This window comes from Asterias rubens, chromosome 8, assembly GCF_902459465.1.
Source record: "Asterias rubens chromosome 8, eAstRub1.3, whole genome shotgun sequence".
In the NCBI taxonomy this organism is placed as follows: domain Eukaryota; kingdom Metazoa; phylum Echinodermata; class Asteroidea; order Forcipulatida; family Asteriidae; genus Asterias; species Asterias rubens.
The window spans coordinates 21,096,283-21,112,977 of NC_047069.1; the positions used below are offsets into that span (position 1 = coordinate 21,096,283).

Here is a 16,695-nt window from a genome sequence, read left to right on the forward strand (position 1 = left end):
ATATTGCATAGCGTTGCCATGACAGCGACGCCTTAGTTTCGCGCGGTTTGGTTACCGTACCAGTTGCACTCTTTATATTATTTTTCACATGAACCGAAGGAACATTTTTTAAAGAGTTAAATGCATAGCAAATATACTGAAATCTATGATGAGATATATTATCAAGAGATCTTTTTTTCTCGAACCACCGTGAGCATCAGTATGTCCAACGAGAATTAACAAGAAAACGGAGGAAAAAATTCATCATCTTGACGTTTTTGACTCAAATCTATGAATAATGTTGAAAATAAAATACGTCCTTCCAAATATAGAAGTTGTAAGGTAATGACTCTGAATAAATGAAATTTGGACTACAGCTATTCCTGACTAACTTTGGTCATCACAATGGATCGAACATATTGTTCTGTCGGACATTGGCTGTCGGACAGAATGGTTTGTCGTTTATAATAGTCGGACAGAAACGCCGAGTTTGGCCAACTTTGATATAATGGTTATGAACCGGAACGTCATGGTCTAAATCGGATGTAGGGCATTAATGGTCCGTAACGGACGTGTCCTGAATCAAGATAGAAATGGACTGGCCTGACGGTCAGGTTTTGTTGCTGCTAGTATTCTTAAGTGACTGGAGTGTAGCAACGAGCAGTGACGTCATTTCGTCATTCATAGTCCTCACGTACAAGAGAAAATCTCATCTAAAAAAACAAACGGTGGGAAAGGAGTCTTTTTTAAAAGATCCTATAGGTAATTTTCTCTAAATGTTTGTCAGCATAAAACTTTACTTGGTAACGAGCAACGTGATGAAAGCACACAAATGTGTGCAACAAGGGTGTTTTTTTCTTTCATTATTCTTTTGCAACTTCGAGGAGAAAAATTAAACCCATTTGTTTTTACAGGTTTATGCATGTTGGGACACACTAAGTGGGAATAATTATTGTTCTTTGACAACTTACCAAAAGTGTCCAGTGACTTTAAACAAGAACCGATCTGCATGACTGGTATCCTGCAACCCACGGGTGAAAAGTGACTCGTGTGAAGATTTGCTCAAGGGTATTGATTCTAAGAATGTTTTGACCCGCTTAGTAATCGTGCACTGTATATCAATTGAAGTTTTCACTGCTGCTTTAAGTTTACCATACTGCTAAAAGACTAAAGGTATCACTATACCAATGAACAAAGTGTGAGTGTAGTTTGCATACTTATGTAGAATAACACCGGATACATCAAACCTGCTGTCTGTAATTCAAGGTTTGACACTAATGCATCATTTCTGTTTTGACTTTAAGGCTTTCATTAAATGGTTAACACCGTGAGGACACGTTAATTGATCCCGACAAGAACCTCTTGAACAACCCCTCAAAAGACGAGCGAGACCTTCCCGCCTCTTAGTGGCGTATCTGTAACGCCAAGAAGTGCCAAGATGCAACCTTAAGGTAAGCGCTAATTTCCAAGATGAGTTTGTAAATGGTTTTCTTGATGTATGGTGCCTAGCTCACGGGCTCATGTGTTTATTATTGTAGGTAGACATCAGCACATGGGGCCCTATTAGGTGGTTAGAGATTGGGGCATCATTCGGTTATTGGTGTCTACAAATTAATGTCAAACTCGGGGAATGTGTCAGATATTATATTCTTGTAAACACGTTTAATGGATGATCTTGTCCCCTACTCGTGAATAAGTTCAAATCAAGTGAACAAGATGCAGTTTTACGTAAAAATGAAGCACTTCGTTGCTTCAGTTTACCAGGTTTAAATAATGAAAATGTGACTTAGATCAGTGAAGCACTTCGTTGCTTCAGTTTACCAGGTTTAAATAATGAAAATGTGACTTAGATAAGTGACGCACTTCGTTGCTTCAGTTTACCAGGTTTAAATAATGAAAATGTGACTTAGATAAGTGACTTAAGGACCCCTAATTGCCTGCTTACCAGGGATTTATTTCCAGCTATATTTTCTGCATAACATAATAGGATAACGGGTTTTGTTTCCATCGTTAAAGTGGTGATATCGCAACACAAAGACGGAAAATAAACCTAGATGAACAGGAGCCCCTCACCAACCTCCACAAATGTTGCAACGACTAAACATACCGTTAGTAATACCTTTAATTAATTATGTTTAATTTATTTTATTTGGCTTTATTTGTTTCTTCATAGATGATTGTCACCGCTGTATCATTATCAGAAAACCTAGATAAAAACGATGGATTAACCTAAGAGTAATAAGCTTGCAGTTTGTCCAAAGGTATTAACTGGGTTGATTTACGATCTGAATCCTGAATAAAAAGTATCTTATCCTAACCAAACATACCACTTAGCTTAATTCCCGTCAAGAAAGCCGACTATAATTACACCTTCGACATTTTAAAAATTGTTTTTAATTGCAACAGTCGAAAAACTACATAAAATTATCACGGGCCACTGAAAGAAAAAAACAATACAGAATCTTTAGAAGTTAATAAAATTCTGACGGGTCAATAAAACATGTCATTAAAATTGTATTACCCATTTCTCAAAAACTACATCACCTAAGCAAGTTGAAGGGAAGCTTTCTTACCATCGTGATATTTTCAAACCGTGTAAGTTTAATGTAAATCTGTGGACATTTCGAAAAAGTACCCGAATCCTTTTATATTGAAAGGGGGAGAGATAAACCACTCCTCAAAAATAGACCGAAAACGATGACCTTTTTCCTTTAACTAAAGTACGAGTATCAGGTGAGAGTAACTATGTGTACTGCGTTCGGGGTTTGTCACTATCGATTATCAAGCCCCTGGTCACTATCGATTATCAAGCCCCTGGCCAAAACCTCACATTTACACTGGTTATACAAACATCTGGCTAGTTGATGTAACATTGGTTGTGATTACAGCCACCTTAGGATTGATCCAATCAATGGACAAACTAATATTAGATGTGCTGTGCAAATACTATTGAACGGTTTATCTTCTCCACACCCCCTGGAAATGCCAATGGTGAACGAGGTAAAATTTCTTACAATAAAACATTTTCTATAGGAAGTAGGCCTACATGGTGTTTAATATCACATACAGTTTGGGCGTATATGATTTGGTTTGTTTTGATCCATGTAGTCGTGATTGACCCACATTCGATGTCAAACTGACCAAGGAAAGGGTCAACGATCACACCTCAGGACTCCCAAATTGGGATAAATTAACCGAATGACAACAATCTACCGTATCGACGTTTAATATTTCTACAGAAATGTTTAGCTTCACGACTTATGCCATTATTGTTTCGACATGATGAGCAGGACGATTTTTTTGTTCAAGAGAACATCGGATGTTTCCCCTTTTCATGAAATAGCCTTCGGATCATTGATGTGCCGACAAAGACTATTCGTATGCCATTAGTTGAAAAGCTAGGTGAATAAAACATTGCATGTAGTGATTTTATAGTCTGCATCAGAGCTGAAGCAGAAGACTAGACACAATGTCAAGGCAAAGATTCATGTAGAGCTTTAAAACATTCCTCCGGTTTACGCATTAATTCATAAACAAACCAATAAAATAAATATATAAATACATCAATAATAACAATAACAATAACAGTGAAGAACAACAATTGTAAAGAAAAAAAAAAAGAAAAAAAGACAAACGATAAATTTGAGAAAAAAGGAAAAATAAACACAAATAAAGAAGAAGATGAAAACGAAGAAGTATGAATTTTATCTTTGATTGGTGGAAGTATTACAAGGAGAGAGTTGCAGTAACACCATGTTAACATTATGGTTTTCTCTTTTTGAGTAGTATTGGTTCTTAAAAGGGTTATTAACAACCCAACGTTTCGATCGTACTCATGAGAATAACGAATAACAAGAATAAACAGACCGGGACATCATACTTTGATGACAGTGTTCTCAGCTTTGAGGGAAAATTAAAATAATGTAAAACACTTTCCAACACGGAGGTTGTTTATTTAAAAGTTTAAACTTGCAGAATAAATGGTTACTGCGTTGTACATTAATTCCAATCTTTCAGTTTGGAAAGGCATCTGAAATAATTCATTATAATAAGTGACATGTGAATGAAATGTGCGCTCAATTAGTTTTTACTATAATGTTGATATTGGAAACTGTAAACAAAAATTATCGAAAATAAACGTTATTGAAACTGGAATATTTCTTAAAGACAGTGGACACTATTGGTACTTGTCAAATATTATTCTTCTCACTTGGTGTATCTCAACATATGCATAAAATAACAAACCTGCAATAAAAACTTGAGCTCAATTGGTCGTCGAAGTTGAGATAATAATGAAAGAAAAAAAAACACCATTGTCACACGAAGTTGTGTGCTTTCAGATGCTTGATTTCGAGACCTCAAATTCTAAACTTGATGTCTCGAAATCAAATTCGTGGACAATTACTTCTTTCGCGAAAACTACATTACTTCAGAGGGAGTCGTTTCTCACAATGTTTTATAGTATCAACCTCTCCCCATTACTCGTAATCAAGTAAGGTTTTATGATAATAATTATTTTGAGTTACTACCAATAGTGTCCACTGCCTTTATTAAACGAACTATATACCAAAACAGGCGTTGAATTGAGGTCAGCAGTTCATTGTTGGAATAGCAATTGATTGTTAGATTAGTTCAAAACAAGTAGATGGTCGCAGATGAACTGAGTAAAATAACCATAACGTACTTAAAACCAACAACCGAGAAAAATACAAAAAAACTTACCTATTGGAGAAAATTCAAACTATCTTGATAACAAAGTTAAGACAAAATAAAGAAAGAAATGATGAGACGAACCTACAGCAATTTCTCGACAAGCGGAGCGTACGTAGTCTCACAAGCCAACAGTCTGCAGTGCCCGTCGTGTGGTATGAACAACCCTAACACCAGCCCACATCACATTCCCCATAAAGTACTATCGACGGCCAATTGTCTACGATGACTGCAGTCACACATTCTGACACTCAGTTGTAGATAAATTTCTCTCTTTCACACGAACGAAATATCCCCGAGGATTGAAGCGCTTTACTCGCTCCCTGCTCCCCTGGGAGAAGACGAATCTTCCCCGTTGAAGACTCCACTCGACGTTCACCTCAGCTGATCACGTAAATCTTACCAAACTGCCGTCCGCACAAGCATTACGTCTACAACTGTTACCTTCTAGTTATTGATCTGACGTTTTGTCTGAGTGTGAACAGCCCTATCCAAAAAGAGAATGGATAAATGCTTCGGCTATTAATTTCAATCTGAGCATTATTTTGGTTTGTTCGCATTATGTTATTATAATGATATTTCGTACCCTTCTCCGATGAGGGCGCACTGCTAAATTCATTAGATATTAAAGTAGTGGTTTTGCACTGGAAATTGTGTTCGGTTGTTTGGGTCGGCAAAAATGTTAAGGCTGCTCACCAACCCACAAGATACAAGTTACAAGTCGTATCATGGTTTGAACCATTATTAGGGTAGAGGCCTAAAAAGACTTGGAAATAGAAACAAAAATAAGTTCGACAGGTGTTTTTCTGACCAATTCAAAAATCAAGGAATTATGGGGTTTCTTTCAGACCAGGTTTCTCATGGGAGTATAGAATGAAGAATCATTGAATGTACTTAACGTTACCTTGGTAATACAACGTAACCCTATGACGTTCCCTTCTTAAATCGTTCACTCAACTCTCTGGATTTGTTTGGTAAAATAAAACTTTACACCAAGTAGTAATTATGACGTCAGACACGTAGTTTGAAATTATCCGAGTGACACGTCTTGACTGGATGGTCATTTATTATTTGATAAGGTACCGAGTTTTGATGAATACTTTGTACAAGGCACGAACCATTTTGTAACAAAATAGCCTTATCGCATTAATATTAAGTATCTTCATAAGATCTTAATGTTTTTAAATTTAAGCTGAATTTGTACAAAATATGCAAGGCTTCAAACGACATGCATAAAAAACACATTTGTACGTTTTGTTATTTTTATTTAATATTTAATTGGGATGGTTTTACGTTACAAAATGTATGCTGTTTGTTTAGGCCTATTGAACCAATGCGCTGCATGTCTCTAATGGTAGTATGTTGAACTATGCATTGGGGTATGTTTTGAAGTGTTGTGGTGACTGGGAATGACATAAGTATGCATGATTGTAATTAACGCGTAAGTCTGAAGGAGGGTAGGGGGTCCCGGCAGGCTGATAGAGAATTTATATTAATGTTAATATCAGTACTAATCATGTAGTGAGAGAATGATTGTCTGAAAAAGGTCTGCCAATGTAAATAAGGTCTACGGAAGGGATATTGTTTTTAGAGGGGCCACACCCAAACATTGAAACGGCCGTAAAGAATAGTGTAATACAATGTACAAACGGAAAGCAGAAAATACACGAAGATTGCTTACTTTCTACCATTGTATTTGTATAAAGTAAAATTGCGTTTAACCCTAAAATATTAGTTAAAATAACATTATTGACAAATTAAGCGTTCCTTAATATCAAAACACAATTTCTCCATACGCAAGTTAATGATAAAAGAGTTCGCTTAGGTTAGAAGGAGCTTGAATGGTTACCCTTTTGTGGTAATTAACAAAAAGTAGAATGTTATCAAACAATTATCGCTGATTCCCAACTCATTAAGAAGACATACATGGACCAGGACCACTGTTCATGAAGCTGCTTATGCAGATAATGATGCTAAGCACCTTTCTGCTAAGCAAAGTGATTCTCAGCTCCCTGTGTGGAGTATACAGCCCTGGGCTGCGTGGCGCTCCAGTGCATTTTCATACACAATATCAACCAGCTACCCTCGCAGGTACCCATTTTTACCCCTGGGTGAAGAGAAGCAATTGCATCTTGCCCAAGGGCAAAGTGTCACGACTAGTGATTCGGCTCTTTACTGTATTAAGCATAATTTTGTTGTGTTTAGCTATGTTTGTGCACTCAAAGGCAGCTCTCTAAGCCGTGACATCGCAACCTCTGGAGCTCGTATTCAAGTATTTTCACCCAATAACTTATTGTTCATGTTTGTTTTGCAAAGGTCTCTCTGTTAACGTATGCAGATACTAACCGGTTGGGGTGTGGCGTGGCCGCTGAAGAAGGGGGGGGGATCTATTAATATAGCCCATGTTGTTATTCCATAATACATAACAATAATTGCTATATTACTTGCAGCTGCTGGCGATCGAATATATCTCATAGAGAGATATTAGTTTGTTTACGTCAATAAACCAGCGTATCCCTCGGCCTCATGATAGCATTAATTAAAATCTATAGTCGCACGTCCTGAGTTAATTGTAGTTTCATTTAATCAGAGTGAATACTGGTCAGTGGTAATTATCATGGTCAATGAATCCCTATGTAACCTCTCGTTTTGAATAATTAATAGAGTCGGTCAAAGAACTATTAAATGACATAATGTGTTTGGATTTAGTTAAAGCCATTGGACCCTTTCGGTACAGAAAAAAAAAAAAAGTTCACAGATTTACAAATAATTTACAGGGTTTACAGAAGGTAATGGTGAAAGACTTCTCTTGAAATATTAGTCCATGAAATGCTTTACTTTTTGAGAAAACGGTAAAACAATATAAATTCTCGTTAACGAGAATTACGGATTTGTTATAAACACATGTCATGACACGGCGAAACGCGCGAAAACAGGAGTGGGTTTTCCCGTTATTTTCTCCCGACTCCGATGTCCGATTGAGCCTAAATTTCCACAGGATTGTTATTTTATATATAAGTTGTGATACACGAAGTGTGGGACTTGGACAATACTGTTTACCGAAAGGGTCCAATGGCTTTAAAACAGTAGCTCTGTGAAACTAAATGACCCAGAAAGACTGGGTGTGTTGACCCAAACTACAAACTGTAAATCACATGGTCAGACATTGCAGTCTTTAGTAACAGAGATGATGATACTAAAGGATTGAGGTAACTATAGAAGACCTTCATCTTAGGACACTAACAACATTTGTGTTACCTCACACATCTAACGCCATTGCCATTGTCGAGTTGACCGTTTGAAATAATTATACACATTCTTAGTGTTTTGGATTTTTCGACATAGCAAAAGTTGACATATTGGATGCGATTATGAACAAACAAACAAACCACCACAACATGGGCGCATGTCACTCTCGCTGAATTACCCTCTCGACACATTTGAGACGCGGTGTCTCAGCTGCTCATACGAAGTTATAAACACCTCGAACAAAATACATCTCCACTAAGTTAGAGGGAGGAGGAAAAAACAACCGTTTACCTAATTGGCTGGTCATTTCTAGAGCGGACACGGGATGCGTCCAGGGACCCGGGCAGGGACCCGGGGAGGGGGGGGGGGGGTGTTAGTGTTGTAAGGGGAAGGCATGGAGATTTGGATTGCGCTTCATTCGTCGAGTCAATAACTCATGTCTCGTCACATTATATTTCACAACCGGTTAATTAAAAATAAAAATAAACCGTCAGGTCAACTAGAAAAATTGTTTGCCGGCTTAAAGTATCCTGAATAATTAATGATTGTTTTTAATTATTTCCTTCCCCTTTTGACCTTATTGAGAAACTAGGGTAGCCACTAAAGGTTTATGCCCCTTTTCGGTTTGAGGTTCAATAGTAATTGATTTTCTGTTGCTTGTATAAACATTGACCGTCAGTTAATACGGGTGGTCTCAAGTATCACAATAAGAAGGTTGGCCAACCACATTTTTGAGGTATTTGGACTGTAAGTTTTGGATATCATTACTATCATTGTTGGTGTTTGTGTTGTTTGTTTGTTAGTTTGTTTGTTTGTTTGTTTGTTTGTTTGTTTGTTTGTTTGTTTGTTTGTTTGTTTGTTTGTTAGTTTGTTTGTACGTTTTACTTAATTAGGGTTTCGTGTGTTGTTCTGTTTGTGTATTCTTACTACATGTGTTTGTTTTAATGTCCGATGTGTGTTTGTGTACTTGTTGGTGTTCCCTGGTCTGTTTGATGTGGGTTTCGGTGTACTATTTTTGTCTACTTTATAGTAATGTTTTTATCAATATAGTGTAATTATAAATGTTATATATTGTTATATGTATATTTATATTTATATTTATACATAGTTTTTAATTATTCCTGTAAGTGGCGGCTATACGCTGTTGGATATCAATAAATAAATTTTAAAAAAATACAAAATCGCACACAGCATCACTGTATGAGGATTTCCCTTTACAGAGTCGTTACATTTTAGTATTATTATTATCTTTTTCAACATGATTCAAAATTCGAAAAAAGCAGGCTCACCAAACTACACAAAACACACTGTGAGATTTCATTAAATTGTGTAGTAATTTAAGGTTTGCTTTGTTTGTAGCCGTTCATGTTTGTTTTGGTTTTAGAACCCGGAATGAGCAAGTGTGTAATTATGGATATTACAGTTCTCATTTCTTACGGAAATATTTGTATGGAAGATCGATTATAATCTGTGAGTCCTTCCAAACTAAATAGTGATTTATGTTGTCTCCTTCATGAGGGGTTGAACGAACTTCCATAATTCAATTTTAGTGATGAAATACACAATTTCTTATATCAAAACTTCATTTTGTTTGTGGTGTGCGGATAACAACCCCGAAAAACAATGCACCATGGACATTTGTGTTTGCGTCAGAGTCTGAAAGTAATAACAGACAGTTCATTAAAACTCACTTGACTAATGAGCAATTCAAAATGTAAATTTCGTCCAATATGTTGCTACTGACTGGAATATAGTAGGAAGAAATGCATCTTCAAATCGCATGGGATAAAGTTTGAATATATCATTAGACTATATTTAGGTCTATACTCCATCAATGAAAAACCTCTTCTCACAAGACGAATACACTCAAAAAAATATTTCTTTCGATTTACTTAAAAAAAATAAGGCAATTTTGTTGCAATTAATTTAATTAAGTACCCTTAACTTGCAATTAATTTAAGTTAATGTAACTTTGGTATTAAAGTTAAGTTAATTTTACTTATTCTTCTCACAGTATTTTACTTATATTCAACTCCGTTGAAATTACTCAAACAAATTCAGGCAACACAATTGCTTTAATTTTTGTAAGTACTTTCAACTTGCAATAAAAATGTGTTATTGTAATTTAACTTTCTTTGTTCGATTTACTTATATCCCATATCGTTGAATATACTCAATAAGTTGAGGAAAACCCAACTGACTTAATTTTTATAAGTATTTTTCACTTGTAATCCGGCTAAGTTATTGTAACTTACATTTTGAAGTATATTGAACTTAATTGTTTGTTTTTTTAAATGCACTTAAAAAATTCAGTTTTTCCAGCACACAGTTAGTTTAAGTATTGCAAGGTTATTTCATTTACGTCATATTTACTGATTTTCTGTTTCAATGGTTCTACTTAATTATTACAAGAAAAAGTGTTTATTTGAACTCATCAATTTCATCATACTCAAATTTGTTACATGTATGCATAGAAAGTATGCATCAAATTGGGCCTATTAACATAACGAACAAAACAAAAGGTCTGAACAACATGTTTATGCAGTAACAATGAGAACATTTGCTTTATTAACAAACCGATTTTCACAAAATATAACATTACTCTGTTAAGAGGATATGGGTAATTGCCTGGTCTCTTACACACCCCTAGCAAAACTGAATGTTGGGATGGGAAAACCTGTGCCTCTGCATGAATGTATGCAACAACACAAGATAACAACTCTGGGTCCAACCCTGAAGCCTCAATAACGTTGGCAATGATTTCAACTTGGCAATTCCAATGTAAACAATATCAACAGACCTTCTTCACTCTATATAATTTGTTGTCACACTCCCTGCAATGCCCTGCAATGTCTTACAACACTGGAAGAGTACCACATTACTTGCCTTTCCAGCCTTCAGCCTTATATTTAGTCACACTGCTTTGAATCAAAAAACAAAAAACAAAACAAGGTAAAAGCACCATGATTAAGGTCTATTAGTCTATGTAGGTCTTTCAAAAAGCATTAGGCTTTTAACAATAAACATATAAACTTTGTAACGCTAAAATACTGTTAAACTGCATTGAACGTGTTCAGTGCAAAAGGTATTCTTTATCCATTAAATGAAACCAGACACATTACTGAGATAGATTGTGGTAACAATATTCTTCTTTTTTCTGCAATTGTGAAATGTTTTGACCTGCCCTTCAAATGTTTTTAACCTCTGATAAAGTGTGTTCTTCCTTCCATTTCGGTTGTGCTCTTGACTGATTGATTAATTAATTGATTTATATGTATTTGGGGCAGCCGATTGTCTGATTTGGAAGGAAAATTACTTTAAAAATTACAAAACACTTTGATGAACCAACAGTATAGTTTGTAAAAAAAAAAAAACATGGGGGAAGCCCCTGATCATATTTTGTACCAAAGGCAAGTATTTACATGTTAGGTAGAAACATACCTCTATCTTTTGAGCATACTCAGCTCAGAAAGATGTGAAACATACATGTAGTAAACCGTCTATAACATCATGCAGGGACCCTGCATTTTAAAGTCTCTAATGATATTATTCGTTTGACTTACCCATACACCAATGTATGTTAAGTACTGTATACTCAGTACTTTCCCGAGTCAACAAACAAAAAATCACAGCTGTACTTGGGTGGGATTCGAACCCCTGACCTTTGTGTCTCTAGTGTAATGTCTTACCAGTTAGACCACCGAGATTGCCTGGCAGTTTGAATCCTGTTAGTGGCGGCTGGTCTAGCTGGTAAGACGTTTCACTAGAGACACAAAGGTCGTGGGTTTGAATCCCACCTAAGTTCACCTGTGATTATTATTTTTGTTCTTTTCATATTTAGTACTTAACACACATTGGTGTATGGGTAGGTCAAACAAATAATATTCTTTATCCAAGATGCTCTTAAATAATTGAATTATTGTATGCATGCATGCAGTTGGACCATGGAATTTTTGAAGCCAACCTAATTCATGCCCCGCCCACTTTTGGAGTTTTCCCTTGACAACAAAATATTTCAGTAGGAAGATAATCCTCCATCCATATTTTAATTTAGTTTTATACCCCAAAGTTGAGAAACTTATTGTGTTTACCTGTGCCTCAGCATGTATGTATGCAACAACACAAGATAATAACTTTGGGTCCAACCCTAAAGCCAATAAGTAAAGCCTGGTTCATACTTCACATGAAAGCGATTAATTAATGCGAATAATTCACAACAAATTTACATGTATGACGTCATGATTCGCCTCCCCCCATAAATTTCCCATTACCCCCCCGCCACAAAAAATAAATAAATACAAACAAATAAATAAAACAAATCCTGATAGCGTCCCAAAAAATAATAAATGATTGGTTAAAAAATACAACTTTTGCCCCCCCCTACTGAAAAGCCATGCCCGCCCCCCCGTGCCCCCTCACTAAAAAATGCCTGGCTATGCCGCTGCTTGCAATTAACAGTGACACCAATTCTCACACCAAGGGTACCCACTGATCTCTATTGTAATGACTAGACCATGAATTTTGAAACACCCAGAAACTGTTAAAATCATCAGTGCTTTTGCAAAAAACAATGTTTTTCTTATTATCTTAATTTCTCAACCTGCTATCCAGTCAGTCCAATAGAGATCAGCGAGGGTACCACACTACTTGCCATTCCAGCCTTGATTTGGTTATTCTGCTTTGAAATAATGAAAACAAGATGGCTGCATGATGAAAAAAATCCCTTATATTTCCATAATTTGTCTCCAAGAGACAGATTTGCATTACACTTTTAACAATAAAACATAAACTTTGTAATGCTAAAAACTTTCAAACTTTATATAAAATGCATTAAGCTGTAGTGTTGTTCTTCTTGTGGTACAATTTTGAAAGTAATCCTTCTTAAAGACCCAGATTTGAAAACGAACATTCAGGAGTTTTGGTGTAAACATCGAAAGGCAAACCCCAAACCAACAGGCACAAATTTAAAATGACCAAACTGTATAGGAATATTTCCACACTAAATGCAAAGTTTGTTTTGCAGTGCCTGAACTTTAGGCGATAAGCGAGTTGCATCGAGACCCATGAAAACTTTCTGGATGACTTCCCAGAAGTATTTTAGGTTAGTCGGGTATGATAGATTCATAGCATATATGCAGCCAAATAGCTGCATACATGCTGTGCTCACATCGGTTACCTCCTTCAGAACTTCCACACCCTCAAGCACAACTATGATGTCTGCCTGTTCCTCCTGCTCTGCAGCCCCCTCCTTCTTTATTACAAAGATGCCCATTGTACATTCCTCTTTTGCCTTTATCATTTCCTCTTCTTGGGTATCCTGTCAAAAGAAGAAACACAGTAAGATTTAAACATTTATCACTTCAAAAAACCATACATGAAAATTGCTATTTATGGGTTTGTGGAATTCAGAATTATTGGGGCAGGAAATACAAAAAAATAATGCCTCCCATGGCAGATCTGCCTCAGTGGCAATTTATCAATCATGCTTTCACTGTCTTTGCCTGGTTCCCTAGGTGAAGTCACATTAATGAATATTGATTCACTTTAAACACAAAGGGTACCAACCATATTTTTCCTTTTAGATTTAGTTTAGTTACATTGATTTGAATCAGAAAAAAAATATATATCCGCACAGTCAAAGCTGACCCTATGACCAGTTAATGCAAGACACAGAGTTCAGGCACTATTCCTTGCTAGCGAACCCCACGTTACAGTGTTTTAACTAATGAAAATGGAAATCAACATGGAATGCATGTTATTATTACACATCTGTCGACCAATCACAATCAAGGAATCAAGTATTTGCTGAAAGATATATTACTCACTTAATACTCACCAAAAATTGTTTGAATAAAGTTCCGCAGTCCTCGTTCAGGAACTCACAGAGGCCTTTGATCACTACCTCCCGTCGGATGTGTATGCTGTTGTTCTGTTGGGTAGGATGGATAAAGAGAGGTTTATGTATGCTACATGTACATGTCCGTCATGTGCCCTTTCTCAAAGGATCAACATTGTGCAGGTCTTAACCTTCCACCAGTAAGTGGAGATTTTAGCTGTGAAATAAACAAATAAACATTACTTTACAGTATGTTTGTACTGATAAAAAAACTAAACAATTGAATATTAGTTGTAAAAAAAAATGAGGTGGTCGATGAGATCATGTCAACAGATTTGTTTGGTTTTCTTAAATTTCCTGTTGCAATTAAAATGAAATGTTTCAAACCAAATTCCGGTTTCAACCTAAAAGTTAAAGTGGGGTTACAACAAACGTATAATTTCTAGCAAAGGTGGTAAATGTACATGTACTACCTGTACCACATTTACAGTTTCATCACAGAGTTGCTCCTTATCAAGGTCAAATTGCCTTGCCCTTACCATGGAGCAATAAACTATACAGTATGCTCTTACACAAGAACGAAATATCAGGAATGACAATTACCTGGTCTAAACAATCAAGGAATGTCTTAATTTTCTTTCCTTTGACACCTCCTTTTGCACGGAAAAGGTTCAGTAGCTTCGGTGTGTGTTTGTCCACTTTCGATGTGTACGTTGCCATCAAAGGGACAGTTGTTATTCGTTTAAACTCAGCGCAAATCTACAACAAAAATGTATACATTAGAGAGGATATTAATTAGTAAGCTGTCGCAAACATTCAACTCAGTTTTGTGCATAAGCTTTGTGCACATATTTGGTTTTCAAACTGAAATCTAGTGACCACTTACTTTGTGGTGTTGGATTATGACAAAAACTTCATCTGATATCAAGTGCAGAATGTGGTAGTTTATTTTCATTCATTGGTCAGTTTAGATGATTTGATTGGTTGAAGCACTGTGTAAATTTGCTAATCTATGGTAAAGCACAGTGTTGTGATAAATGTGGCTTTGAAGCCCTTGTACACTATTGATCAGATCAAAAAACATAAATGTTCACAGATTTACACTTAAATTTGATGGTTTCAAATTGCTGATAGTAGAAACGTTTCCTTAAAGAACTTCTGCCTGAAATGCTGTGGTTTCTGAGAAACGAGTACAAAATTTATTTTGAAAAAAAATTCCTTACCTGCGAGTTTGTAAACAAGACTGGCCATCGCTCTTTGAAGTCCACCACCATCGGTTTCTGAAGAACCACTTCCTGCCTTCTATGTGGAAAAGTTCTTGCCATTTTGTCATTGACTTCTTTCTCGTTCCCCTTTTTTTTGGTATCCTCAAGGAGTGTTAGTCGTTCACTTTCAAGAGTGGCTGCTGTTTCATTGCAAGGATAGTCAGGTAAATAGTTAACCTCGGCTCTCCTCGGCTTTTTGATATTCTTTGCAGTTTTTGCCTGTTCATTCCCTGCTTTCCTTTTGCAAGAGTTGACAGTGAGCTCTGGGCATCCAACATTTCTTAGCTTTGTTCGATAATTCCCCATTTTAAACTTCAAACTTGTCTTCCAGCCATACCATCCAGTGACTGATCCCATTTCTTTCAGGCATGGATATTTGGTTACTAAGGCCTGAGCAACAGAGCAAAACTGCAAGTCTGTCGGATAAGCCTTGTACTGGAAAATTGCTTCTGCAATTTTTTCCAGGATGTCTGATTTCACACCTACAGGGTTCATCAGAGTTTTGTCATGTCCATAGTTTATATTCCCCTTTGAAAGTTTGAGTTCCGTGTCATAGGAGAAGCGAGGAATTGGAAAATGTTCAGGCCATGGACAGGTTCTCTGTGATTGTTCAATATCAGTTTCACTACCAGCCAGTGTGGACAGGACTGATGTATCTGATGAAGACAATACTGATGCTGAATCATCGAACTTCAGAGATGTTGTTTTACATGAAGAGTTGGAGTTTTGGGTTGAGTTTAGAAGGTCATCATATATACTGTTAGTCAAATCGTCGCTGTCGGACTCTGGAATTGCAGTATAGATGACTTTTACTGTCCCTTTGTTGAATATGTCTTCGTCAGATGATAAATTGCAGAACTCTTGAAAATCCGGATCAAAGTAATGTAGCTTGAAGTCCCCTACAAGCCCAAACGCAGCCTGCACCTTCTCATGCAGCTCAAGAATACTCGGATGAGTTACCCCAGGAAGGGTCATTTTCCTTATATCATTGTCACTTAAGATCACCCGTAGCTTGAAGCAAGGGTCAATGGTCAAGGGTCCATCTGCCATGCTGATTGAGTCTGAAACAAACCCAAAAAAAACCCATAAATACATGTGTATCTTTCAAAAGTTATAACTGAGGGGCAATGACACAAAGCAGGCTTTTCAATGTGTTAAACTTTCTCCTGATTGCCTTCACCCATTTTGTTATTTTTGTTAAGGAAAAGCTCAACAATTTAGTTTTAAAATCACCTAACTTTATCTAAAAGTGTCTTAATTTCCAGAATAATTATTGTCCAATATGCAGAGATGAGTGGCACAGTAAAACTATGCAGTCATAAACAAAACCATCCACAATGGATCTTTTTATACCTGTACATGCTATAGTAAAATATGTACACATTTTGTCTGTTTAGTTACACTGTACCTATAATAATTAGCTTGTTGGATTGTATCTCTTCAGAGTTACCATACACTTCCCTCCAACTGTATATGATACCAAAGGGTAGTAGTCAATCAATTCATTGATGTCCAAAACATCAAGTTCATTTACAGATGATACTAACTCAAATGATCTGAGGTGTTCTGTGTACCATGCACTCAGCCTCCTGACAACAAAGCTAAGGTTATCTTGCAGAATTATAAGATGGACAATTTCAACAAAGTCTGGGAGAC

At 36.4% G+C, this 16,695-nt stretch overlaps 2 protein-coding genes across 11 annotated transcripts in view; both read right to left on the reverse strand.

Moving 5' to 3' along the window:
* The window catches only part of LOC117293693 (relaxin receptor 1-like), an 83,687-nt gene extending 78,488 nt beyond the window's left edge, over positions 1 to 5,199 (reverse strand). For 8 of the 10 annotated variants that reach the window (XR_004519457.1, XR_004519461.1, XR_004519456.1 and 5 more), the window contains exon 1: positions 4,774 to 5,198. The gene's annotated coding sequence lies outside the window, so the exon portion shown is untranslated. Of the gene's footprint in view, positions 1 to 4,701; positions 4,753 to 4,773 lie in introns of those variants that run through there. The other 2 variants (XM_033776097.1, XM_033776099.1) reach the window with 2 other exon arrangements.
* A 7,148-nt stretch (positions 5,200 to 12,347) lies between these two features.
* On the reverse strand, positions 12,348 to 16,089 carry LOC117294049. Its single transcript, XM_033776560.1, has 4 exons — positions 14,998 to 16,089; positions 14,378 to 14,533; positions 13,775 to 13,867; positions 12,348 to 13,255 (listed from the first exon to the last, which is right to left on the reverse strand). Exons 1-4 carry the CDS (start codon positions 16,087 to 16,089, stop codon positions 12,938 to 12,940), a joined length of 1,659 nt encoding a protein of 552 aa, XP_033632451.1. The 3' UTR covers positions 12,348 to 12,937.
* Between the last annotated feature and the right edge of the window lie 606 nt (positions 16,090 to 16,695).